General features: G+C 37.6%; 4 protein-coding genes across 5 annotated transcripts; 2 read left to right on the forward strand and 2 right to left on the reverse strand.

Annotated features, from left to right (window-relative positions):
• Positions 1 to 107: 107 nt before the first annotated feature.
• On the reverse strand, positions 108 to 2,864 carry LOC137740155 (protein LOW PHOTOSYNTHETIC EFFICIENCY 1, chloroplastic-like). Its single transcript, XM_068479972.2, has one exon. The coding sequence runs from the start codon at positions 2,564 to 2,566 to the stop codon at positions 407 to 409; it is 2,160 nt and encodes a 719-aa protein (XP_068336073.2). The 5' UTR covers positions 2,567 to 2,864; the 3' UTR covers positions 108 to 406.
• A 6,532-nt stretch (positions 2,865 to 9,396) lies between these two features.
• Positions 9,397 to 10,717, forward strand: LOC137741085 (BAG family molecular chaperone regulator 2). The gene is made up of 2 exons (XM_068480890.2): positions 9,397 to 9,835; positions 10,074 to 10,717. Exons 1-2 carry the CDS (start codon positions 9,550 to 9,552, stop codon positions 10,289 to 10,291), a joined length of 504 nt encoding a protein of 167 aa, XP_068336991.2. The 5' UTR covers positions 9,397 to 9,549; the 3' UTR covers positions 10,292 to 10,717.
• A 2,155-nt stretch (positions 10,718 to 12,872) lies between these two features.
• Positions 12,873 to 17,161, reverse strand: LOC137740103 (uncharacterized). Of its 2 annotated transcripts, none has more exons than XM_088699348.1 (3): positions 16,113 to 17,137; positions 14,282 to 14,458; positions 12,873 to 13,321 (listed from the first exon to the last, which is right to left on the reverse strand). In XM_088699348.1, the coding sequence occupies exons 1-3, from the start codon at positions 16,989 to 16,991 to the stop codon at positions 13,184 to 13,186; spliced, it is 1,194 nt and encodes a 397-aa protein (XP_088555474.1). In that variant the 5' UTR covers positions 16,992 to 17,137; the 3' UTR covers positions 12,873 to 13,183. The 2 variants fall into 2 exon arrangements, with proteins under 2 accessions (XP_088555474.1, XP_068336013.2); XM_068479912.2 differs by lacking the exon at positions 12,873 to 13,321 and adding an exon at positions 13,768 to 14,179 and having other exon boundaries at positions 16,113 to 17,161.
• Positions 17,162 to 22,006: 4,845 nt separating this feature from the next.
• On the forward strand, positions 22,007 to 24,180 carry LOC137740165 (pectate lyase). The gene is made up of 4 exons (XM_068479982.2): positions 22,007 to 22,236; positions 22,371 to 23,111; positions 23,418 to 23,556; positions 23,721 to 24,180. The coding sequence occupies exons 1-4, from the start codon at positions 22,124 to 22,126 to the stop codon at positions 23,940 to 23,942; spliced, it is 1,215 nt and encodes a 404-aa protein (XP_068336083.2). The 5' UTR covers positions 22,007 to 22,123; the 3' UTR covers positions 23,943 to 24,180.
• The last annotated feature ends 748 nt before the right edge of the window (positions 24,181 to 24,928 follow it).

Raw genomic sequence — 24,928 nt, forward strand, 5'->3', positions numbered from 1 at the left:
GTTGGTCATGAGGATCCCCATACAAAGATCAGGAAAGGATCCTGATCCATTAATTAGCATCTAATCTATATTACTATATTCAAATCTCTAACTTGCTAAACGGAAAATGCTAAGGAGACCACGTTCACTTGTATTACGTTGTATAAACCCTCAAATAGAATAATAAATGTAGTCCCCGTAGCATTACAGCGTTTGTTGTAAGCAGAAAATGGACTGAATTTATACGAGTTGAATGTATTTGTTACAATGTAATCATGGGAAGTATACAGAGACGAATGAACAAAAATCAACGGAAAGTTCATACTTCGTAGTAACGAATACCTGGTTGTTTTGTGTCTTTACAGCGTATATTTCTTCGTTATCAAATGTTTTTGCATCTCTTGGGAGTTGTGAAACTTCTGAATTTTTAAGAAACTTGGCTGGAAGTGTTCCTACCTTGCCCGTTCACCTTTCTCTCTGGTGGCCGTTCCCCTAAAAGTCTTACATCAATGTTAGCTCTGGATTCCAGTGAGGACCGAACCACTGTGTCATAAGCTTTTGAAGAGAGGGCAAGGCGTTGAGTTCGAGCTCTCAAATATAGCTCATATGCAAGCCTTGGCTTCCCTTCCTTTGCGAGAGCCTCAATCATCATTTCGTATGTGACATGGTTTGGAGGGATGTTCTGAGCTTTCATGCGGTCAAACCAATCGTATGCAGCACTGCTAAAACCGTTTCTTGCAAACCCACTGATAATGGCATTGTATGTGACAACAGTTGGCTCAATGCCTGCTGAAACCATGTCATCAATGATGGTTTCTACCATGTTAGGTTTTCCATGGCCACTGAAAATCGAAGCCATAGTTGTGTAGGCATACAAGTTTGGCTTCAGACCAACCTTAAGCATATGTTCCCACACCTGACGGGCCTCATCATAGCGCTTACCCTTCTCGAGGGCACTAAGCAATGCCCCGTAAGAAAGGATTGTGGGTTTCTGGCCTTGCTCCACCATTCTCTTAAAAATTTTGACAGCCGCAGAGGTTTCAGCAGCCTTGGAACAGGCAACAAGAACCGCATTCCATTCCTTACTTCTTGGTTTAAGCCCTTTCTCTTCCATCTTGTTGAGCAACCTGACACCCCATTTCCAAATCGCTCTTTTTCTAGCTGCACTTAGAAGGACATTAAAGTGAGATACTATCAATTCATACGACATGTTATTTGGCTGCGGCCCCTTGTCCAACATATCCTCATAAATCTCCAAAGCTGCCCACCATTTCTTAGCCTTCCCCATCAACCAAATCGTATGGTTACACACGGCTAAACTTATGTCAGAATGCTTTTCTCTTATCCTACTATACAAATCTTTTGCTACAATATAATGTTCTTCGCGGGTGCAAGCCCACAAAAGGCGCTCGTGCTCTGCCCTCCCAAGTGGAACCCCAGCAATATCCATCTCTGTTAGCAGTTTGAGCACATTGGTGGTTAAGTTATCATCCCTCACAAGCCACCTTCGCATCACTTGGTAGCAAACGCGTTTTGTAAAGTTCTCAAGCTTCACAAACTCCTCTTCCCAGTCTACATCAGCATCTTTACCTATATGACCTTTACGATAATTTTCTCTAAACTCAACAAAGAACTTTAAAGCTCCATTCCCATCTTGCATTCGTTGATAAGCCAACAATGCTGTGGAGTACGATACTGAAGACGGAATCAGGCCCTTCTCTTGAATCTCCTCAAGGACATGAAGGGCCTCCATACCTTGTCCCCGTTCAATGTAAATAGCCATTTTAGTGTTGTAAGTTACAACATTCGGTACCACCCCTTCCCTAGTCATATCGCTCAATACTTTGTCAATTTCTCCGAATTGTCCAGATTGCTTCACTGCACCCAAAAGACTGTTATATATGAATAAGTTTGGGGTAATGAAACCATTAGTTTCTTCCTTCTTTCTCTTAAGCCACTCGACAGTAGCAAAAGCGGAATCCATCAATCTGTCTCTTCCGAAACCCCTGATAATGGATGAGAATACTTGGAGGGGCAAATCACCCGTGTCCTTAAGAACCTCTTCAACATCATCAGCTGTTTTCGCAAACTGTAAGCTTAGCGCCAGCGCACGCACGTCAATCTTTTCATTTCTCTGTTCCCAATTCTCTCCTTGACCTCCTATACCTATTTCATCATCATCATTACCATCACAGCCCTTCCTTCCATCCACATTTCGATGATCAACAACACCCTCACCCTCGCATTCACCCGACAACCTATTTTCCGATGTCTCTTCCTCCACAAGAACCTCATTCCCAATTGCTTGCTCCTCCAATGCCCATGCTACCACAAACGAACCCTTCTTCGGCTCACAAAACCGAGCAAGTTTAAGTCTAGAGTGCCCATAGAAGCACCCACATCCGAAACCAAATTTTCGGCTTCCATTGAAACCCTCACTCCCAAGTAAAACATCACCATTTCCACCATTACAAACAGGAAAACCAACAACTCCAATCTTTTTCCTCCTACTTCTAGTTCTAAATTTACAAGAAGAACCAAGTCCAAATCCTACCTGGGGTACTTCCCAAGTGATTAAAGCTTGCATTTTTCCAGATACTTACAAGAAACTATAACAACCCAGACTTGAATTGCCTCTGAAATTATATAATTTCCAGCAAAGTTTGCATTTTTACAGAATTCCCAGCTACTGCAAGAGATGGGGACATACCTGAACTCCAGATTGAAAAGCAGAAGCCAGATAAATATGGATAATTCTGCAGCTTTTGGTGGAAGTGCTTAATCAAAAGCAAGTGAAATTCTGAAGTGGGTTTGATTTCATTTCGCAGTGGTGCTGTGGTTTTCTCACAACCATTCAATTGAAATGCGATCGGTGGTGATCTAGAAAAATCAGCCAAAAAACAACTGGAAAATGTAAGGAAAATCTGTTAATTTTATTGGGCCTAAATGTTTTTCAGCAAGTGGCCCAATAACTTTCTATTTAAATATTGGGCCTAGGCCTATTTCTATTTGTACTTGCGCACCATTAAAGATGAGTTTTTTTTTCTTTTTCACAACAGATAAAAATCTCAATTGAAAGTGCTTTAAAATGATTTAAAACATGCAAGTGATCCTTTATCACAGTGATGGGGATGAGTGTCACATCCCGGCCCGGGGCGGATCACTTCCCGGGCCCGCTCCACCACCTTAGCACGATATTGTCCGCTTTGGGCTTACCATTCCCTCACGGTTTTGTTTTTGGAACTCACAAGCAACTTCCCAGTGGGTCACCCATCATGGGATTGCTCTAGCCCTCTTCTCGCTTAACTTCGGAGTTCCTATGGAACCCGAAGCCAGTGAGCTCCCAAAAGGCCTCGTGCTAGGTAAGGATGGGAATATACATTTAAGGATCACTCCCCTGGGCGATGTGGGATGTTACAATCCACCCCCCTTAGGGGTCCGACGTCCTCGTCGGCACATACGCAACCAGGGTTAGGCTCTAATACCAAATTGTCACATCCCGGCCCGGGGCGAATTACTTCCCGGGCCCGCTCCACCACCGTAGCACGATATTGTCCGCTTTGGGCTTACCATTCCCTCACGGTTTTGTTTTTGGGAACTCACGAGCAACTTCCCAGTGGGTCACCCATCATGGGATTGCTCTAGCCCCCTTCTCGCTTAACTTCGGAGTTCCCGTGGAACCCGAAGCCAGTGAACTCCCAAAAGGCCTCGTGCTAGGTAGAGATGAGAATATACATATAAGGATCACTCCCCTAGGTGATGTGGGATGTCACAATCCACCCCCCTTAGGGGCCCGACGTCCTCGTCGGCACACCACGGCCAGGGTTAGGCTCTGATACCAAATTGTCACATCCCGGCCCGGGCGGGACGACTTCCCGGGCCCGCTCCACCACCGTAGCACGATATTGTCTGCTTTGGGCTTACCATTCCCTCACGGTTTTGTTTTTGGGAACTCACGAGCAACTTCCCAGTGGGTCACCCATCATGGGATTGCTCTAGCCCCCTTCTCGCTTAACTTTGGAGTTCCCGTGGAACCCGAAGCCAGTGAGCTCCCAAAAGGCCTCGTGCTAGGTAGAGATGAGAATATACATATAAGGCCTCTGGGTGATGTGGGATGTCACAATGAGTGTTGCCCTTACATCACGACGTGAGTTTGAATCATGTCGACTCTCTAAACTAACATCTAATTTAACAAATCTATAGTTTGACAAAAAATAAATGAATAAATAAATGATTGAAAACGTAATTAGAGAAAACTTCTTTTGATTCTAAAAGCACTTGAAGTGCATTCTACTTTATGTGCTTCTGTAAGGAAGCACTTTAAGTACTTTTTTAGGATTTACTTGCAATTTTACTTAGAATTGGTTTTAAAAACATTTTCACCAAAAACACTGTTAATCATTTTAAAACACTTCCAAACAAGCTTAAAATATTTACAGAAAGAGAGAATTTTTGAAATGTCATATGAACTTGTACACAATTTTCAATTTGTCATATAAACTAAAATTTTAATCAATTTGTCATATCAACTTTTTGAAATCATTAATTTGTCATTTCACCCTAACTCCATTATGTTTTCCATTCAATATAAGTCATGTGCCTCGCACATGACTTGTGTTCAAGGTTATTTGAGTCATTTCAGCATCTTTTCACAAGTTTTTTTTTTTAACATTTCCTTAGTACAAACACTTAATTTTTGTAGAGAGTATTCAAGGGGATCTGTGTGAACAAAATCTCTGAGAACAAGTATAGCATAGCAGCAGTCCCTTCTGTGGCTTTAGAAACTTAGAAGTTTTTCATCGAATACAACATAATAAAAGGGAAGTGAAGTGATAAAATGACCCAAATAACCCTATACACAAGTCATGTGCGAGACACATGTCGCACATAACTTATATTGGATGAAAAATTTAATGGAGTTGGAGTTAGAGTAAGATGACAAATTAATAATTTTGAAAAGTTGATATGACAATTTACTTAAAATTTTAGTATATATGACAAATTAAAAATTATGTATAACTTCATATGACATTTCAAAAAATATCCCTTATAAAAATGCTTTCAATGTCTGGCAATCTTTCCATAACAAGTTATAATTTAATATCAAAACCATTGGTGAAGTGAAAATAAAGCGTCATTTCATAATGTAATTTAAACCTGAGACTTTATAAAACTACGTAAAAATGTTGATGCATTGGTCATTTCAAGAATTTGAGACCTAAACCCATGTACCATTTTTCTTATAATTCGATTTTGTGTCTTCTTTTCTTTTAAATTCTTTTAAATTATATTCCTCCAAAATTTTCTTTTAATACTTTTACCAAGAAAAATAAGACTAGTTGAGGTTATTATTCATAGGAAGCAAAATAATATATAAATATGGTCCTAATAAAACAATGACACCTTTTTTTTACTGTTAAAATATGTAATTAATAATGTGACATCCCACATCGTCCAGGGGAGTGATTTTTGTATGTATATTCTCATCCCTACTTAGCATGAGGTCTTTTGGGAGTTCACTAGCTTCGGGTTCCGTAGGAACTCCAAAGTTAAGCGAGAATGGGACTAGAGCAATCCCATGATGGGTGACCCACTGGAAAGTTGCTCGTGAATTCCCAAAAACAAAACCGTGAGGGAATGGTAAGCCCAAAGCGGAAAATATCGTGCTACGGTGGTGGAGTGGGCCCGGGAAGTGATTCGTCTCGGGCCAGGATGTGACAATTGGTATCAAAGCCTAACCCTGGTCGTGGTGTGCTGACGAGGACGTCGAGCTCCTAAGGGGGGTGGATTGTGACATCCCACATCACCCAGGGTAGTGATCCTTATATGTATATTCTTATCTCCACCTAGCACGAGGCCTTTTGGGAGCTCACTGCTTCGGGTTCCGTAGGAACTCCGAAGTTAAGCGAGAAGGGGGCTAGAGCAATCCCATGATGGGTGACCCACTAGGAAGTTGCTCGTGAGTTCTCAAAAACAAAACCGTGAGGGAATGGTAAGTCCAAAGCTGACAATATCGTACTATGGTGGTGGAGCGGGCCCGGGAAGTGATCCACCCCGGACCAGGATGTGACAAATAATGCAAGAACAAAAAGGGTCAGTGTGATAATTTCTGAAAAAATAAATAATATAAAATAGCAAGCAACCCATGCATGCATGGAAGAGACTTTTCAGTATTCTGATAACATAATTTGGTATACCAATTATTATAATAGAAATAATTGGACATTTGAAGAAGTAAAAATGCCGAGCCTTTGTATAATGAAAAAAATACCTAACGGTGGTCTCGACATACTTAAAAAGTTTTCCATGCATGGAAGCTGGGAATAAAGAAAAACTATAATTTAATGAGCATAAAATCTGTTAGCTAGCTATGTGATATGTTCTCACATTGGCATGCCAAACAAGAAGCAAATCCTGATGGGGTGCGTGAAAGAATCAATCTTGTGCTCAATGTTGCGCTGCATGCATGATTTTTCACATCACTTTTTGTAGTCTTGCATGAGCATGCATCTAGATTGCCCGATCGATCTTCACATCTCCCTATTATATAATTAAGGGTATATAATCTTTCAAAATCTCTATTAATTATTTCAATACGTACTTGTAAGGAATATATGATTTTTTTTGTCAAATCGCTTTGATAAACATATAATAGTATCGTTTAAGTTAACATTAATGTAAATTGCAGACTTCAGCGTAACAAAATTACAATATCACTTGAACAAAAAAAACGTAATATTGATCATACCAAATTTGTAATTACAAATAAAAAATGAAAGAAGAATACATCAAATTTTACCATGTAAAAGTTTTAATGAGTGTGATGACTGACACATAGCGGTACTAACTAATTAATATACGTGTTTAAATAACACTTATGTTATAACATGAGTAAGTGATTTGAGTAAAATAACATTAGATGACAGTTTGACGATCCGATAACTGAGGTCCATTTAAAAATGCAAAGATACAAGTCATGACTAAATGATCACTTGAAACGGTGCATAGCCCATCCTAGTATGCTACACATGCATATAGGAGAGAAGATGCCCCATTTAAATTCCAAGGGTGCGTTTGTTGCACTGGATTATTTCTGACTGAACTAGCTTTAAAGACTAAATTGGACTGGCTTAAACTATAATAATTTAGTGAAACGTTTGGTACAATGTCATATTAAGAAACAGGATAACTACAATATTCAAATATTATATTATTTAATCTACATTTATTAATAGTTTATTATTAATTTATCATTTTTTTTGTTTCTAGAATCATCTCTCTATCTAATAGCCAATATCTTTTTATTTGTTTTTTGCAAAATCATCTTAATCCATTCCTCTTTTCCTCCGCCATTCTCTCCCTATCCTCTCCCTCTTTTTATCATGTTTCACCATTTTCCTAGAATTCTCTTCCTCTTCATATACCTCTCCCTATTTTCCTCCGCCCACTCTCTCCCTCCCCTCTCCCACTTTTCCTCGTCCATTATCCTCCTCTTTTCCTTATGTAGAGATTCGCACAGAGGATTTATCGGAGCTCTCCACCCAGTACCTTCATTGATTTTCTAGGAAAATCTTAAAATTTTCTAGTGATTTTGCCTTTTTATTTTGAATTTGTGTGGGGGATTTGTCTGCAGGTGCTTAATTATGGGGGTTTTGCATTTTTTTTTTTTTTTGAATTTTAGGTGTTGATTTTGAGATTTAGGTAGTGGGTTTGAGATCTGGGCATGGGTAAGGGAGTCGGAGTTGCAAACGACAAAGGCGTGCAAACGATGTTGGAGATGGGATTAGGAATCCCATGCTTTTTTTTGTTTTTTTTTTTTTTGGGGGGGGGGTGTCTCACTAGGACAACCTAGCGAAGCACTTAGTTGGAACGAGTCCGACTTAGTCTCATTTAAGTTTAGTCCAGCTTGCATCAAACATGGAATTAGTAGTCTTAGCAAAGTAATCTAGTTCAATGAACTTTAATGAGGGCAAACAAACACGTCCTAAATTCACAGGATAAGATATAAATTACATATGCGTCGTTTGGCGGCTCTCTAAAGTCCAAAACCTATGAGTTAATGTAATATATTTCTCCTAGGATCAACATGTTGTGGGGTGTCAAACCTTATGCATGCAAATTTATTTCTCTTATCCGACGTCCACCATGTGGTCGTATGGACATCAATTTGTCACTTTCGTGAATGCTCACAAAACAAACTTCATTATCATTATCAAAGTTGATTAACAAATGACCCCAAAGAAATAAAAATAAAATAATAAAAAAAGCTTAATTAGCAACTCCATAACCACAAGCCAACGGAATAAGTTCTCGATGATTTAGTGAATCTTAGTTTTGATTACGGCTACTTACCCTTCAAATAAGGAGGATTAATTAAAAAAATTTGGGTTAGCGGTACTATATATAGGGGTGTGTGGATAGGGGTGTGATATCCACACACCCTTTTAATTTTCGGTTATTGGATCGGATGAATTAAAGAAAATCAACAGACAGAAATTAACAAGGGGTGTGTGAGAAGTAATTTGGGGTGTGTGGATAGCACACTCCTATATATATTCTGAGTTAGACGATGAAGTGTTCAATGTTCAACACATTTGGACATGGTTGAAAGGAGGAGGAGGAGGAGGAGATAGAATACACGTATTGTTTAAGCTCCCTCCCATGTGGTTTGATGCCCTAGAGAGATTAGCCAACCACCCAGAAGAAAAAGTAAACACAAAAGAAGTCTTTAGCACCCACCTAACTGATATAACATAAAAACCTAACAACATCACAAATTACGGATGATGACAAAGAAAGCTAGCTCTATTCATTTTTAATTTAATCGAACATATATTCCATATGCCACATTAATTTGAGATCTATTTTTCATTTTTAAAAAGATCTATCAATTGGCACTTATTGGATGCTGATTCTTAATTTAGATCATATATAGCTCTAAATAAATCATGAACTTAATTAACAAGGTTAAACGAGTTATCATTTACTTTTTCCATAGAAATGAGGTTTTATATACTCATACCATAATTCGTAACACTTTCTATAAATCATGATTAGATTTCTATAACTATACTATATTTTAATTAATTATTTTTAATAAAATCTCCCTCACACCGTCTAGGTTCTCCATAAATACACAAGAATTATTATTAAATCACCAAAGGATCATATATATTTTTTGAAAGACAAATTGATTAAGCAATTGATATTGTGCTTGGCCCGCCAATCAAGCAACCGTTTTCCTAAGCACCCACGTCCATGTGCACTTGGCCTTCCATAAAATAAGCAGAGAGAAACCATGCCCACATTGTCCCTCTTGTGGCATCCTCTCATTGGCCAACCACTACTTTTTGCAACACTCCTTCGGGCGGCTTGTATTTAACTGCTGTCCTTATTATATTTTGCCCTAGTTAATATAATGCGAATTTGCCTAGTTATTGCTTATATTAAGCAGCCAACTCCAACACTCTCAACTCCCCATTTCCTCTCATTTCTCCTGAGCAGTTTGAGTAGTTGAGAGGAAAAAGCACAACAAAAGTGCTTGTGGAAAAAGCAGAGAAAATTTGAAAGATGATTAAGTTGAGGTCAAACAGGTTTTGCAGAAGCTTTAGCAGTTGCAAGCTCATCAGCAGCAGCAGTAGTAAAAGCAAGAGTAAAGCTACTGATCAAAAGGAGTTTGGAGGAGGCAATATTAATAACAATAGTGAAATCAAATGGGAGCGTCGGCCGGGAGGCATGCTTGTTCAGAGGAGGGAGACAGCGGCCGAAAGCAGTGCCGGAGAAGGCATGATCACGGTTCGAGTGTCAACTGTGTCTCATTTCCGTGACATCTCCATTGAAGCCACTTCAACATTTGGTAATTAAGCCTTCTCTCTCCTTGTTTAGCGAAACTCACCTAACGGGAATGTTATTGTAGTGGTAGCCTTAATGAATCACACACCATCATATAAAATTTCTCACATAGCAGTACGTGGTTGACTGAAGATACCGTTATAATGGCATCACTTGGAATGTTCTTCTCTTAATTTATTTATGAGCTAGAAAATCAAATAATCAAGTGCTAATCTTGGTTTTGATTCATTTGTTCTCTGCAGGCGAATTAAAGATGATACTGTCGCTGGTGACTGGTATGGAGGCAAGAGAGCAAAGGCTTCTTTACAAAGGAAAACAAAGAGAAGATGGTGAATATTTACACATGGTTGGAGTCAGAGACAAGGAGAAAGTGCTTCTGCTCCAAGATCCAGCTATCAAGGAAATGAAGCTTCTTCATGGAATTGGAACTCCTTCGACTTGTCGTTCGATTCGTGTTTGAGAAATTGAGAATCATGAGATTATCTTTAATTAATCTCTGTTCACTACTAACCAAAAAAAGTGGTAATATGCCTTCCTCTGATGGAGAAAAATGTTCGATAGGGTTGTCGGATCAGGGCAGATGCACACTTAATTTAATTAACCTGACTAAAATATGAATTAAGATGTCTCATATTTTTATAAGATGTGTCCTATGAATGACGTGATCGATGATCTTTCTAAAGTTTTTCTCCGTCTCATGACTTGGCCAGCTAAATTATGTTATTAGATAATAGCTAGGGACTTTAATTTTATGTAACATTTTGTGTCGGTTGGGGCTTTCTGCAACTAAAAATTGTAAGCCGCTGAAATGCTGATCCTTGTAAGCATTGTAATGACTGATGGCATAAACTCTGCTATGTTTATGAAAACAGAAATGTTGATTCCATTTTCTTTCTTTTACTCATTGTAAAATGTAGATATTGGTCCATTTGGATTTGGCAAAGGACGACTAAGGGTTTCAAAATTGTGATGCTTTCTATGTTTCGACTTTCAATTGCATTGTATATTCACTCACGCGTGCACGCCGGGATAAAAAATTGTGCAGTGTAAAAAAGCGCTAAAGCTAAAACTCAGCTAAAAAGTGCTTCTAAAAGTAGAGAAATTTTTGGGTCCGCTTGATTGATCACGTTACTTATCTGACCTTAATATAGGGAGAGTTTATGCTCTTTGTGAGTGTAGCTGGATGGATGACGTGGTTCATTTGTTAATTAATTTAGTAATTATTTTTAAAACTATAGAGAGTAATACTAGACTTATTACATTTTTATATCACATTTGTATTAACTTTCTAATAAAAATAGTTGCGAGTCTCACCTCAATTATAAAGGTGGTACAAATATAGTATGAATAATATTTTTGAATCAACGAACGATTTGCATAAAATTAAAATACACTTATAACATCTCAAACCTATCATGCATTGGTATGCAATAAAGTTAAAAGGTGTAGCAACAACCGATGAGTTTGGAACTCCAAAGTGCCAATATCTTTTTTATTACAAGTCTCCCTCCACAAATTGAGATATTTAATTGCAACTAAAAAGTGAAAGCTGGCATCTTATCTATCTACATACTTAAGTAGTGTGTATTGGTTTGGTTGAGCTCAAAGTTAGTTCAGTTTAATGTCTCAAAAGCATGGATGCTTAAGTACTTAAGTGGAGGTTAATTACAGATTAAATAAAAGAGTGCTGATCAGTACAATGCCCTCAAAGTTCAATTAACAAAATGCAGGGCAACTAACTGGTCCCATGCCACTGCGACGGTCGCAAGGCCAATTCTAAAAAGACATTCCATTTGTGCGAACCACATAGGGATGCAACTTCATAAGCTTTTGGCTTTTGGCAAGAGGCTGGTAGCGACAGCACAATGATTTTCTAAACTAAACTTGTTCGAATATTGTATTTGAATTTTAAACCTTTTGTTTACTTTCTTTCAGATGGGATTATTGTTTAGAAAAATCCCATTTGGGTTGCTCCATTCATGTCCCAATGCTTTCATTCAACCAGAAACATAAACCCTGAATAATTGAGTCGAAAGTTTGATTTATATTTAGTTACGTCTAGGTTTGCATATCATGTATATGTTTTTTTTAATAAAATGTGATTGTGCATGTTTAATAAAATCACATTTTATCAAACATGCACAATCACATTTTATTAAAAAAAAACATATACATGATATGCAAACCTAGATGTAGCTAAGTTCGCTAATTGTCGGTGTCATAATTAGGCCTGTAATATATCGTTTCGAAGAGAACGACGTAATGAAGTTTTTACTATCCCAAAATACCGTTTAAAGTTTTAGGGATGTTTATAGAACTTTGTTTACTATTTATTTATTTCCTATTTGATCGTTAAGATCTTCTAGGGTTTGGTTTTGTATTTGAACGTATTAAATACACCTCTTAAGTGTTAAAGTTGTGATCTTTTAACTATTTTATCAATACAACTTAAGTTTCCTCTCAATTCTTCTTAGTAAATTATAAAGTTTACTAGTGGATTCTAGCTTAAGGTTGTCATTCGATTTCCTTTCAGTACACCGTTGCGTCATCCGAAAGTTCACAAACCAAACACATGGGAGTCTAGGGTTTCCTTCCAGTCGGTTGGGGTGTTGATGACATGACACTGGTTGATCAAGGAAAGAAAGGGATCTAATATTCCATCGCCCCACTTGGGAAATGAGTGATATTTTTGTAGGTATTAGCAAAGGCTAAGATCGATGATTAGGAAGAAATTAGTTAGCTGCTGTTACTGATTGATTTGGTTGTTTGTGAGATTTATATAGAATTACTATTATTAATCTTAATTTACGATTTTATTAAAGTTACCATGTTCTACGATGTTCGATCTATGGGTAGGGGAGTTGCTTGAACATTCTTTCGGCATGAACGTTACTTTCTAAATGTTGGGCTGTAATGAAATCATATTGGCTTGAAAACAAGAGATGGCCCCGTCAATCTCGTTTTGAGGTAGACATTTGTTTCACAAGAAGGTATCCTTTTTTTATTTTATCTTTAATCAAGGATACAATTACAATAAGGGATGAAGAAATAAATTGGTTTCGAATTAGGGATTCATGAGATTCGAATTTAAGGTCTATTACTTACAAGTGAAGATGAATATCATTAAACTTAGTGGTACAAAACGGTATTCTAAATTACTCTAATTTACAGAGAGAAATTCAAACTTAAAACAAGGAACTGCACATGCTTCATGAGCTAACTGTCGTAATCCACGGTTGGGGTGACTTTAAAAAGCGGTAGTTGCACATGATTGATCCAAGGAAAAGGCATTGTAGTGCTATTGGAGATGCATTTTGCTAGGTGAGTGATTGATGAACATGTTTCATTTGAGCTAGCTAGATCCAAGCAAAAACGGTCGATGTTCTTGAGACAGAGGATAGAGAGCACAAACGAACATATCCAAGAGAACGCTCATGTATGCGCAGTTATATACTCTCTTTTCTTCTGTCAACTTATGATCTTCCACTTCCTGCTGATGAAATTCTACATTACTGTTCTTGATCCATCTTACTTATAAATATCCAAACCAATTAAGGGAAGGCACCCCCATATCGATCATATTTATACAGTTTGATAGTTTCTGGTTGGAAGTAGGATAATCCTGCTCTTTCTGTTACTCTATAAATTAGTTATACATATATGCAGATATATATATATATATATATATATATATATATATATATGAGAGTAGCTTCATAGCAGGTATCCTGGCCATTCTACAGCAAAAAAAAATGGGACAGAGACAATGTATTTAATATAAAGGGCCTCTTATACAGTTCACTGTTTCACCCCTTTTTGGCTTAAAACACGAAGGTCCTATATACGGTATATACATGGTTCTTGGGAGAGTTGTTCTGTGAGGATGGTGAAGGTAAAAGATTATCACATCAGTTAAAAGAGAAACTTTGCAAAGGCTTATAAAAGATTGAGTTACTCCCCATATTGCTAATTGGATTTATGGTAGAACCCGAACTTCTTCAATATCATTCTATTTTTCTATAATAAAACGAAAACCCGACTAAGAAAGGAACCATAGCTACATAAAACTGAGTAATGTCATATTGTAATCGATTTTCACATATGTATCATCTTTTTGTGTATGATTTGTACATATATTTTCATGCAAAAAAAGCATACTACTTATCATCTTCCCTCTTCCCAGTAAATTGACTGACAAGCAAGGCAGGGGAAAGAAATTAGGGAAACTAACATAAACATCCGGATGCACTAGATATCTAACTCAAAACACCAAACATCCGGATGCATGTCAGATCGAAACCAGACGTTTAAAACGCATGTTAATTCAACTTCTCTTCACGAAACGACCCTGCAACGTACATATATGGAATTAATAACACGAAAATTAGTCATCTTAATTAGTTTCAAAACATATATAACACACTAGGTTTTAATGGGAGATTAAGAGTACCTTCATTCGGGGTCGTTTTTCGGCATTGAGTTTTCGGACTTGGTACCGGATCCGCTTCGAGTAGAGCCGATTACGCCTCTTTTCCTTATACCTCAACATACTGGTCTCTCTTTGCTCCATCTTCATTTTCAAGCTGCCATCCTCTTCCGGAACCCTCCATAAGTTCCCACCAGAACCCTAAACAAAGTCCCATCCATTTCAAGTTACAACCAAACAAATGGAACTTCAACATCAAATTTGTAAATTGATCAAAAACGAACATTTAATTTGTGGCCAAGACAAGGTAATTTTTTTGGGAGATTACTCAAAAATGTTATTCTGCACTTCTTATAATGCAATTTACTTATATATTTACAGAATAGGATGAAATGATGACATTTTTTGAAATGTCAATAAAACTTCAAGAATAACAGAGGAAAATGATATCCACATAATCTTTTGTTGTTGTTTTCTACACACCTTGTTTACATTTGTTCAATAATTCATCTATGATTTTTTCAATAAAAACTAAATAAAGACATAAATGTGTAAGAGCAGAAAAATAATGAGTAAGGGTAGTGCTATCCACAAACTCATTTTTACCTCATATACACTCTTTTAATTTCTATCATTTGATATTTTTTAATTCATTCAAGCCGACAACTGAAAGTTAAGAAAGGTACGTGGAAAATAAAAAAAGACGTGCACCATAGCACAACCCATGTGTAATCTTTTCTCAGAACAAATTGTTGGGACACCGTCCTATAGCCCCAATTGGGCAGTGGGCAATGGGGTCCAAATTAAAATGCAGAAAGTAGTAGGGCCTTAGGTTAAAATACAATTGATTCCCTTCCTAACACCAACAAAACCAAGTAAGAAACAAGTGTCCCAATTCCACAACAATATCAAAAACTAAATTATGATGAAACCAAATTCCATTTGAAAGCACCCAAGATTCATAGTTCAAATGAAACATCTTTGTGTCCATAGTCTAAGGACATGGAGATTCAAGCCATTGAAAAGAGAAAGATCGATTTAAACCCTTGGTTTATGTAAAGTGAGCTAGTGAAATGAACTAATAAGGACCACAAGATTAATATGAGTACTTCAAATCTTCGAATCCGTCGACTTTAGGAACAGAGATCTAGAGACGATCTCAATTTCATTTTATAGTTCACCTAATTTTGATTAACATATTTTAATCATACAAATATTATTAAAATGTTTAGTCATCATTTCAGATTTCTCAACTAACAAATTAAGAATGGTGTATTCAATTGAGAATTCGAGATATTTTAATAAATTTATAAATTCATGTATTTTTATGGAATTTAATTGATTTTTCGAGATTCCATATAAAATTTTGATTCAATTCCCTCAAAATCTCGTGGAGAGATATGAGATTTGTGGATGCTTAAAACACACTATGAAATCTCTTCAATTCCCTCTAATTCCTCAACATTTTCAAATTCTTTAAAATCAATTTCTAATTGAATACACCTGGAATGTTATAAACTTATTTAAAATTATAATTGAATACATCCAGATTTCTAAGAAATTTAATAAAATATCTTAAAATCCTGATTAAATACAAATTGAATTTCAAAGAATCACTTAAAACCCTAATTAAATACCCCTAAATTCATTAAAAGAAATAAAACCTCTCAAAACCGTTGATTTCTTCTAAACCTATGGGCTCACGAGACGTCCGCCAACATAATTGATTATTCACTTATAAGATATTTACTTGATAATTAAAAAATAATTGTTTATCACTACCGACATTTGCATCGTCAAACAAGGTCAATGCATTAATCAACGAAAAAAGCTAGAAGTTAAACAATTTTCTTACATTCGGAGTACTGCTGTTCTCATGGAGGTCAAAAAGCTGATGATCCTGCTGGTGCAGTAAGTCAGGTACGGTTTGTGGGGAATCTCCTCCATCAATGTAGAGTGGTCCCTTATCGGACCATGCATTCAATATCTCCTCATAATCCAGCTTCAACGCCAACGACAACCCCTTTCCGCCGCTGCTCCGCCGTTGATGACCGACATTCCAACCGTCATCGCCGCCGCGTGTACCAGTAGTACTGGTCGTCGGACTAGTCAAGCAGTCCTCCTCCCTCTTCCCCTCCACCAACTCCGAGAAACACACCCACTTCTCCACGCTCGTCTCCCGCTCTCTGCTCCTCATCGCCGTCCGTACAATGTCACACTCTGTTTCTTCCCTGTACTCCTCCCGTCCCTTGTAGTAGGAAAAGGACTCTGCTTCCTCCAGATCAGATGACATTGTCGACGTCGTGGCGGTGGCGGTGGTGGTTGTGGAGGTTAGGAGGCCGTTGAGGGTGGCGCCGCCGTCGGACTCGAACAACAAGGCCACGTTCTCGTCCTGCTGCATGTACCCTTTATCTTCAAAATCATTATTGACCCGAGTTTCCGGGTGCAGTGGGAAGAGGTTGAGCTGAGGGCGGCGGCTGCGGCGGTGGCGGGCCTTGGCCGTCCTTGATGTGATTTTGTTGGGTACTCTGTAACTTTGGCCGTCATCTTCGGACATGAGCTGGGATCGGAGACTTAAAAACTTGGGTTTTCTGGTTTTTGTTCTGGATTTCCGAGCCGCTAAATGTTTGATCAATTCATCTTCTTCTTCTTCCTCCTCCTTGATCATATCATCAATCATGGAGCTCCTCTGCACATGATCATCGTGACCTGGAAGACTCTTCTTGTTGCACATCTCTCTCTCAAGTCTCTTGCTTTCTCTGTTCACTGATAAAAAATATTGACTAAATTAATGGAGAAAAGGTGAGCAAACTAAATGGGATAGTGTATTTTGGGGATGGGCAGAGGATTAGGAAGCAGAAGACCGCAGGTTTTGACCATTGGGAAAAGGTACTATTGATCATCACTCTCGTAGAGATGATGATGATGGTGATGCATTTGCATTATGACACGTGGGAGGTGGTGATTGGGTGGAGGGGTGGATTGTGCCTTGTTATCCAGATTTCGTTTTGCTGTGGTAGATGGAGGGATGAAGAAATTTTTAGTTGTGACGGAAATACGGATGGTATATTACGTGTTTTTATGTAAATGGTGAAAAATTTTAATTTTTAAGTTATTAACTTTTTAACACACGTAACCCACTATTTACATAAAAACACGTGGTGTATCATATCGTGTGACCGTTACACTGAAAAATCTCTCGAATGGATGATGGGATGATCAGTGAACTTTGATAATTCAACGATGATGGGTTGGGTTGTGTCAAATTTTGCCCCAATATGTGTAAATAGTAATTTTCACTTTTACAGTTGCACCGCTATGGAGTGCTATAAGTTTTTCGGTGTGTGACATGTCAACACTTTCGTATAAGAAAACTTTTAATAGATCAGCTTAATTACATTATATGTAACAAAAAATTTGACATACAGATAGATAGATCACGTCACCTATGTGACTACACACTTAACATTGCGTATCCTATATTAGATATCACCGAGACCAACATGTTGGTCCACCAAATTGTGATGTAAGGACACTTATGGACCACCGTTTCTTACAACTCCTTTATTCGTAGGGCAACTCTTACAAGCCAAGTAATATTTCCAGCAATTGGGTTTGACCTATAAAACTAACGTGATCAAGTTGCTCTATTGAAATGTTTTCATATCGTACATTTATATTATAGCACATGAATTAATAAAACTAAATGATGAATAATTTCGGGGTCACATTACAATTTGTTTCCAATGCAAGATTGATAGATGGGGACCAAATGCTATCCATGATACCATATTGGATTCAATGGGAGACTATGTAGTGGTATTGCTAGTTGCTAGGCTCTTTCATGTGCCTTTGATCAATGCTATAGTCTGGTACTCATGGGATAGTTGTGCCTTCTGGCATCTGCCATCTCCAACTCCAAAGATCGATTTCATTTAAGCCCTTGCTAATATATCCATCATCTTTATAGGTATGAACTTCCATACGTTTTCCTCTACTTGTTTGGCATAACACGAGAAAGTGCTAAATTCGAGCTTTGAAGCTTTTAAAAATAAGTAAGATTTTATCAAAATGTTAATGTGATTTAATCGTGAAATTTAGTTGCCGCTTCTCTTCAAAAGCTTTTGCACCGAATTTTCACAAGAAGAAATATCACATCACCATCACAATCCAAAACCCTCGTACGATTCCGTTTCTCGATATTACCAAACTGAACGGTGCTGATTGGATCGTCAGGACAGTGTCGGTGGGAATGGGATTTCCATTTTGGTACTTTTGTTTGGGCTTGTGGTTTAAGCTCATACTTTTGTTTTATCTAACCCAAATATGTTAATTGTCATATTTCTTACATGTAAACTGAAGAAGTTAAAATTCTATCATAAAAATAATTTGAATATAGAAAGTAATCTAACATATAATATAGGGAGTTTTATATCTTAACACACCTCCTTATATGTAGAGAATTTTCAAATGAAACACATGGACAAAATGAATTGGTGACATGAAACACATGTGGTCGTTAGGCTTCACAAATGGGCCAACCTGTTCTAAAGCCATGAAGAAGCTTTTTTTTTTTTTTTTTTTTTTTTTTTGGAACAAAATGCTATGAAGAAGTTGAGTAGCCTAATCTCTTATAAGCCCTTGCAAAGTTTCTCCTTTCACCGATGTGAGACTCTTTTACCTTCACATTCTCACATAAACACGTTATTTAGAGCAAATGTGTAATTCTCTTAGTATTCAAATTGAATTTCTCTCTTAAATTTAGATTAGATTAAAATTCGTCATTGCTTGGATTTAAGTAAGTGAGAATCCACTGGCCAAGTAGTTCATGAATTGGGTTAAATTTTTATTAATTTCTCTTCTTTTAGTTACTTCTTGATCATTAGTGGATTTGTTATGTTGGGCAATTGACAAACTTGAATTATATCACGGCAAGGTCGTATGATCAAGTTGGTTTATCGGTTGAGATTAATTAGGATGCGTTTAAAGTTGGATTTCCACAAATATTGCTAAAATAAAGTAGCTATGACAAACTTGAAGTACATCAAGTGGTGTCAAATTTAATTTGAGAAAGAAATATAGAACCTTGAAGGGGATCTTTCTGAGTAAGAAGTAGGAGTGCTCGCATAAATTAAACATTCAGTGACGAACAGAGTGTCATGACCATATCGGTTTAAAGCCATCAAAGCCATCATCAAGTTCAAACCGAGTGAAGACTTCTGAGTGGAAAATGAGTGTAGAAACAACCCTTAAAGCGACAGAAAAAAAGCAAATTGAAGTACGTAATAGTAATACCCAATGAGCTACATCTTCTATGACATGTGCTACAACATATTCTACAAAATTATCTTGCTTATATTCTACAAATTGTATTTTTCAGTACAAAATCTTTTATATTTCAAGTTTGAACACTCGAACAAACAATGATATAGAGCTTATCTAAACAAATGAATTCAAATACTTGTACGTTAGACTCATCTCAAATCGTAGTTCCAATGTAGATGACGCCCTCTTGGAGCAGTTCATGGTTGGCCAAGAGGCCAAGAGTTATTGTCACATCTCGACCCGGGCTCCACCACATCCTGGGCTCGACTCCGTCGTAGCACGATATTGTCTGCTTTGGTCCCGGTGGGTCACCCATCCTGAGAATGCTCTCGCCCGAACTCGCTTAACTTTGGAGTTCCAATGAAACCTGAAGCCAATGAGCTCCCAAAAGGTCTCGTGTTATATGGAGGTGGGCATGTACATATAAAGCATAGAGGATCCACTTCCCTAAATGATGTGGGATCTAACAGTTGGACGCGCTCTAAAATCACCACATTAGAAACTGGTTGACGCCAAAAACCGAAACTAGGTTGAGGTACATTCAATTTTAAAAATCGATTCTCTATAGTTGATTTATATGTTAAAATTAGATTACTTTCAAGAGTTCGATTATCGGTACATGATTGAACCACACGTCCATATATGCTGTGGCTGCGTGAATGATAAAGCCATTAGCCATGCACATTGTTGTTGCATTATTTTACATGCCTTGCCTATACTTTACAATTATAGTGATGTAGCTTTTGAGCATGCATATGTTCAAACTTCTGGTTTTGGGTTCAATTCATAATTACCTTCCAGTATTTTGATGTTTCAACGTAATTAATTAGAACTTGATTTCAGGAATGCTTCAACTAGGTGAACACGCACTAGCTCCATCAAAGAGCAATGAAAAAGGGAAAACACAGTGTTTAACTAGCCTAAATCCGGAGAGCAGCTTCACAGCAGTTATCTTGCTCTACGGTTCATGCAGTGACCGCTCTATCACTTATGGAGCGGGATATGGTTGTGTTCTCGTATTGACTGTTTTGTAACTTTTATTTGGCTCCAGAGTATTATATAGTCAATATACGGTTACAAAACAGTTTACACGAGGACACTATGGATTCAAATTCCCTTAACAAGGGGAATCTTATGTATATGGCTGAAATAATTGACCAATCTTGATAAGTACATATAGTTATACAGTAGTTACTTCTGCTGGTCAAAATATTGTTCCGCAGTCAGGGGAGAAAAGAAGCATATGCTGGTATGCATTGCATGAAATTTAATCGTGATTCATGTCATTTTTTCTAAACAGACATGCACTTGATATGTCGTTGAAAAAGGGAAAAACATCATACATTTGAGATGATTTCTTTATTTTTTATTACGTAAAAAATGAACTTAGATTAGACTTAATTACGGCTCCATTTCTTCCTCATTGCGAAAAGGACGGATACATGGTCAAAATTTGCCATCATGTGGTAAGTAGGAGGGAAGAAAATGTGTTCCATTCCTACTCCCTCCAGTCCCGTAATAAAATCTACGTGATGGGAAATTCGTATTGCTTTCGCCAATGATGAAGGTAACTTTTGCATAATGCTTACCAACCTACCAACAATCAAAGTTACTTTCTATTGTAGATGATATTTTACCGTAGTGACGGAAAATGATGATGCTTATGCACTTTGATGCAGTTTCGAGCCCATCAATCCATTTTCCCCTAACAACTAACAATTTAACCCGCTAAGGCTATCGTTTGTGAAAAAAAAGAAGTAATTTTTAAACAAACTGACCAAAGTTAATGAAAGAACGTCAAATAAGGTCATGTACGTTGCTCTTCATTTTCTAATCCCTGCATGAATCTGATCACATGTCCTAGTCTTATGGTTGAGAGATTTTTTATTGCGCCTGAACGTCATCACATAGTATTTATATTAACTCTACAACTCATTCATATTATAACGTTTACGTGGACTAAAACACGACGTGGGTACACACTAATTTTTTTTTTTTTTTTTTTTTTCAGTTTAGTTGGTTCATAAATTTTCTTAATTAGCTCTAAATATACAGTAAGATTAAAGAACAATAGGATTAATTAATCAGTAGTACTCTTATCATAGTTCATGCTTGATCCCTCATAGTTCACTAATAATTAATGACATCACATAAAATAATCATCGATATGTATCATTTTCATGATGATCTACCAATGGTGAAACAGAAGGAAATAAAAGTAAAGAATCATAAAAAGGGGGCAGTTATTTTTTGTGCCTCTGGAATATATTGACACACAAAAGTCAATAATTTGACTCGGTCGGTTTGAAACATCCAGGGTTCCCTTGTTAACGGTTTACAACGAGCAGATAAGCAACCTGAAATTACGATCAGGAGGACCCACATTCTTATATTAATCACGCCATCACTCTCGGCTTTAACTCCGTTATAAACCCACTCAGCTCTCATCCATTGCCCATCACACCACCACCTCGATCCCCTTAAACTTCACTTTTACCTCTTACTCTCTCCCTGCAAATCAAGTGAGAGCTGCAGGGAAAAATGGCTCAGCTCTCACTTTTGCTTACAATTTTTCTCATAACTTCTTTAAGTGCAACTTTTGTTTCCTCTTCACAAGTTCAAGACCCTGAACGAGTAGTAGAGGAGGTCCATAGGTAAATGATACAGACGTTTCCTTACCTTTGAAGTAATTATCTATATGCTTAATTCGTTGATTTATATTTATGCAAGTACATAAATTAATGTTTTGTATTGTTGTGTGTGTGTATATATATATATATATATATAGGAGCATCAATGCCTCCAGGAGGAACTTGGCCTACTTGTCTTGTGGAACTGGCAACCCAATTGATGATTGCTGGAGGTGTGATCCCAACTGGGAAAGAAACCGCCAGCGCTTTGCCGACTGTGCCATTGGCTTCGGCAAGGACGCCATCGGAGGAAGAAACGGTCGAATCTACGTCGTCACCGATTCCGGCGACGACGACCCAGTAAACCCTAAGCCAGGGACCCTAAGACATGCAGTGATCCAGGACGAGCCGTTGTGGATCATATTCAAAAGGGACATGGTGGTTCAGTTAAAACAAGAGCTAGTTATGAACTCGTTCAAGACCATCGACGGCAGAGGTGCGAGCGTCCACATTGCTGGAGGGCCATGCATCACCATACATTACGCTACCAACATCATCATCCATGGCATCCACATACACGACTGCAAACCGGCGGGGAATGGGAACATAAGAAACTCACCGGAGCACTCGGGGTGGTGGACGGTGTCGGACGGTGACGGTGTATCCATTTTTAATGGGCAGCATATATGGGTGGACCATTGCTCGCTGTCGAATTGCCATGATGGACTCATTGATGCCATACATGGATCCACGGCCATCACCATATCGAATAACTACATGACTCATCATGATAAGGTCATGCTTTTGGGACATAGTGATTCGTATACACAAGACAAGAACATGCAAGTCACTATTGCCTTTAATCATTTTGGAGAAGGCCTTGTCCAAAGAATGCCAAGGTATGGTTTGGAACATGATTTTCCCACGTTCGTTTTCTATTTTTCACACACATGTTTAATTCTTGTCAGTTTTTTTTTCATTGATTTAGAAAACCACATAAATACGAAGGTGTACATGGAGAAAATACGCATTTACGCATGCGAAATCACTTCCCTTTATAATTAATGTGTAACTTTTTCAAACTCAACTTAAATTTAAAAAAATAAAAAATAAAAAATAAAAAATAAAAAAAAACTTTTATTCTCCACTCCTGTGAAATGATATAAAACAAAATGATGAAAACTAAGACATACTGAAAATTGCAGGTGTAGACATGGATATTTTCATGTGGTAAACAATGACTACACACACTGGGAAATGTACGCAATAGGAGGGAGTGCTTCCCCAACTATCCTCAGCCAAGGCAATAGGTTTCTTGCACCGGATAGACGTTTTGATAAAGAGGTAGTTGCAATTGCATTTCCTAAATTTACAACTACTAACTATGAATAGTGTTATTTTTACCACATTTACTACTCCCCACAAGTCATCGTACGTATGTAAATATGAGGAGCGCTAGTTAGTTATCGATGCATGGAAAATATTAATATACTATGTGATGAACGCAGGTGACTAAACATGAGGATGCACCAGAAAGTGAGTGGAGGAAGTGGAACTGGAGGTCAGAGGGGGATATGCTGTTGAACGGGGCTTTTTTCAGGCAATCAGGAGCAGGAGCCTCTTCAAGCTATGCCAGGGCTTCCAGCCTCAGTGCAAGGCCTTCTTCTCTTGTGGGTTCCATCACCACCGCCGCCGGTGCCCTTAACTGCAGGAGGGGATCCCGCTGCTAATTTTAATTAAATAAAACAAAGGACTCAAAAGATTATACATCGATCAATGAGTCTATTAATGTTGGCGGTTGACCTATGTTATTTCAAAGCTTTAATTTTCTTAAATTCTAAATATGCAACCTCTGCCTTTAGCTTAAATTAATTAGAACCTTAACTATATGTTGAGATGCCACTGCAGAGTGTTGACTATTTGTACGAAAATTAAAGCAGAAGTGTTGACTAGTACTGTTTTGTGTTACTTTCCATCATGCCCTGTCACCTATTGGGAGAAATCTTTAGTTTCATAATCATACTACATCATCCATTCAACCAAAGACACACATAGGGACACGTCTGAATTTGTATCTCACACGGCCCCTTTCTCGCGAACTCGGAAGTAAGAACGTTCCTTATATGTCTTTGGTTAGACAGATGACCTTAAATGATCTGATCCTGCTTTTTGCATATAGTCACAGGCAAAAGATTAAGCAAAAAACTTGGATTTAAATGAATGATTAATAACTATTTGTACGAAATTATAACTAAAGTAATAAGGTATAAAACATCATCGGTAACGTAGAAATTAAGAACAATCCACAGTGTGTGAAAGGTGTTTGGATGAAGGGAAAATTTTGCAGCATGCGGAAAGCAATAACACGATCCTTTTCCCCGTCAATTGTGCAAAAAGTAGGGTCGGGCCGGGATCGGGTGAGTCTAATTTGTCCAACGAGTCTGCAGTCCATAATTGCCATCCTCTCCACGAGCGTGGATTCACACTCTCCAGCCTCCATGCACCTTCCAGAAGCAATATTACTCTACTTTATTTTTACTATAAGTACTTGTGATCATCATATATGTTGTTTTGCATTCCTAATAAAATTTGATAGTTGGGGAGGAAGAATAAAATTAATGTAAATCTTTAAGTTCATGGGTAAATACTTCTGATTACTTTGAGCTTTAAGCCTTGCAGATGTGATCAAGATATGTTGTTTTTTATTTTCTAATAG

The sequence above is a fragment of the Pyrus communis genome, chromosome 9, assembly GCF_041283825.1.
Source record: "Pyrus communis isolate YQ-2024b chromosome 9, ASM4128382v1, whole genome shotgun sequence".
Classification (NCBI taxonomy): domain Eukaryota; kingdom Viridiplantae; phylum Streptophyta; class Magnoliopsida; order Rosales; family Rosaceae; genus Pyrus; species Pyrus communis.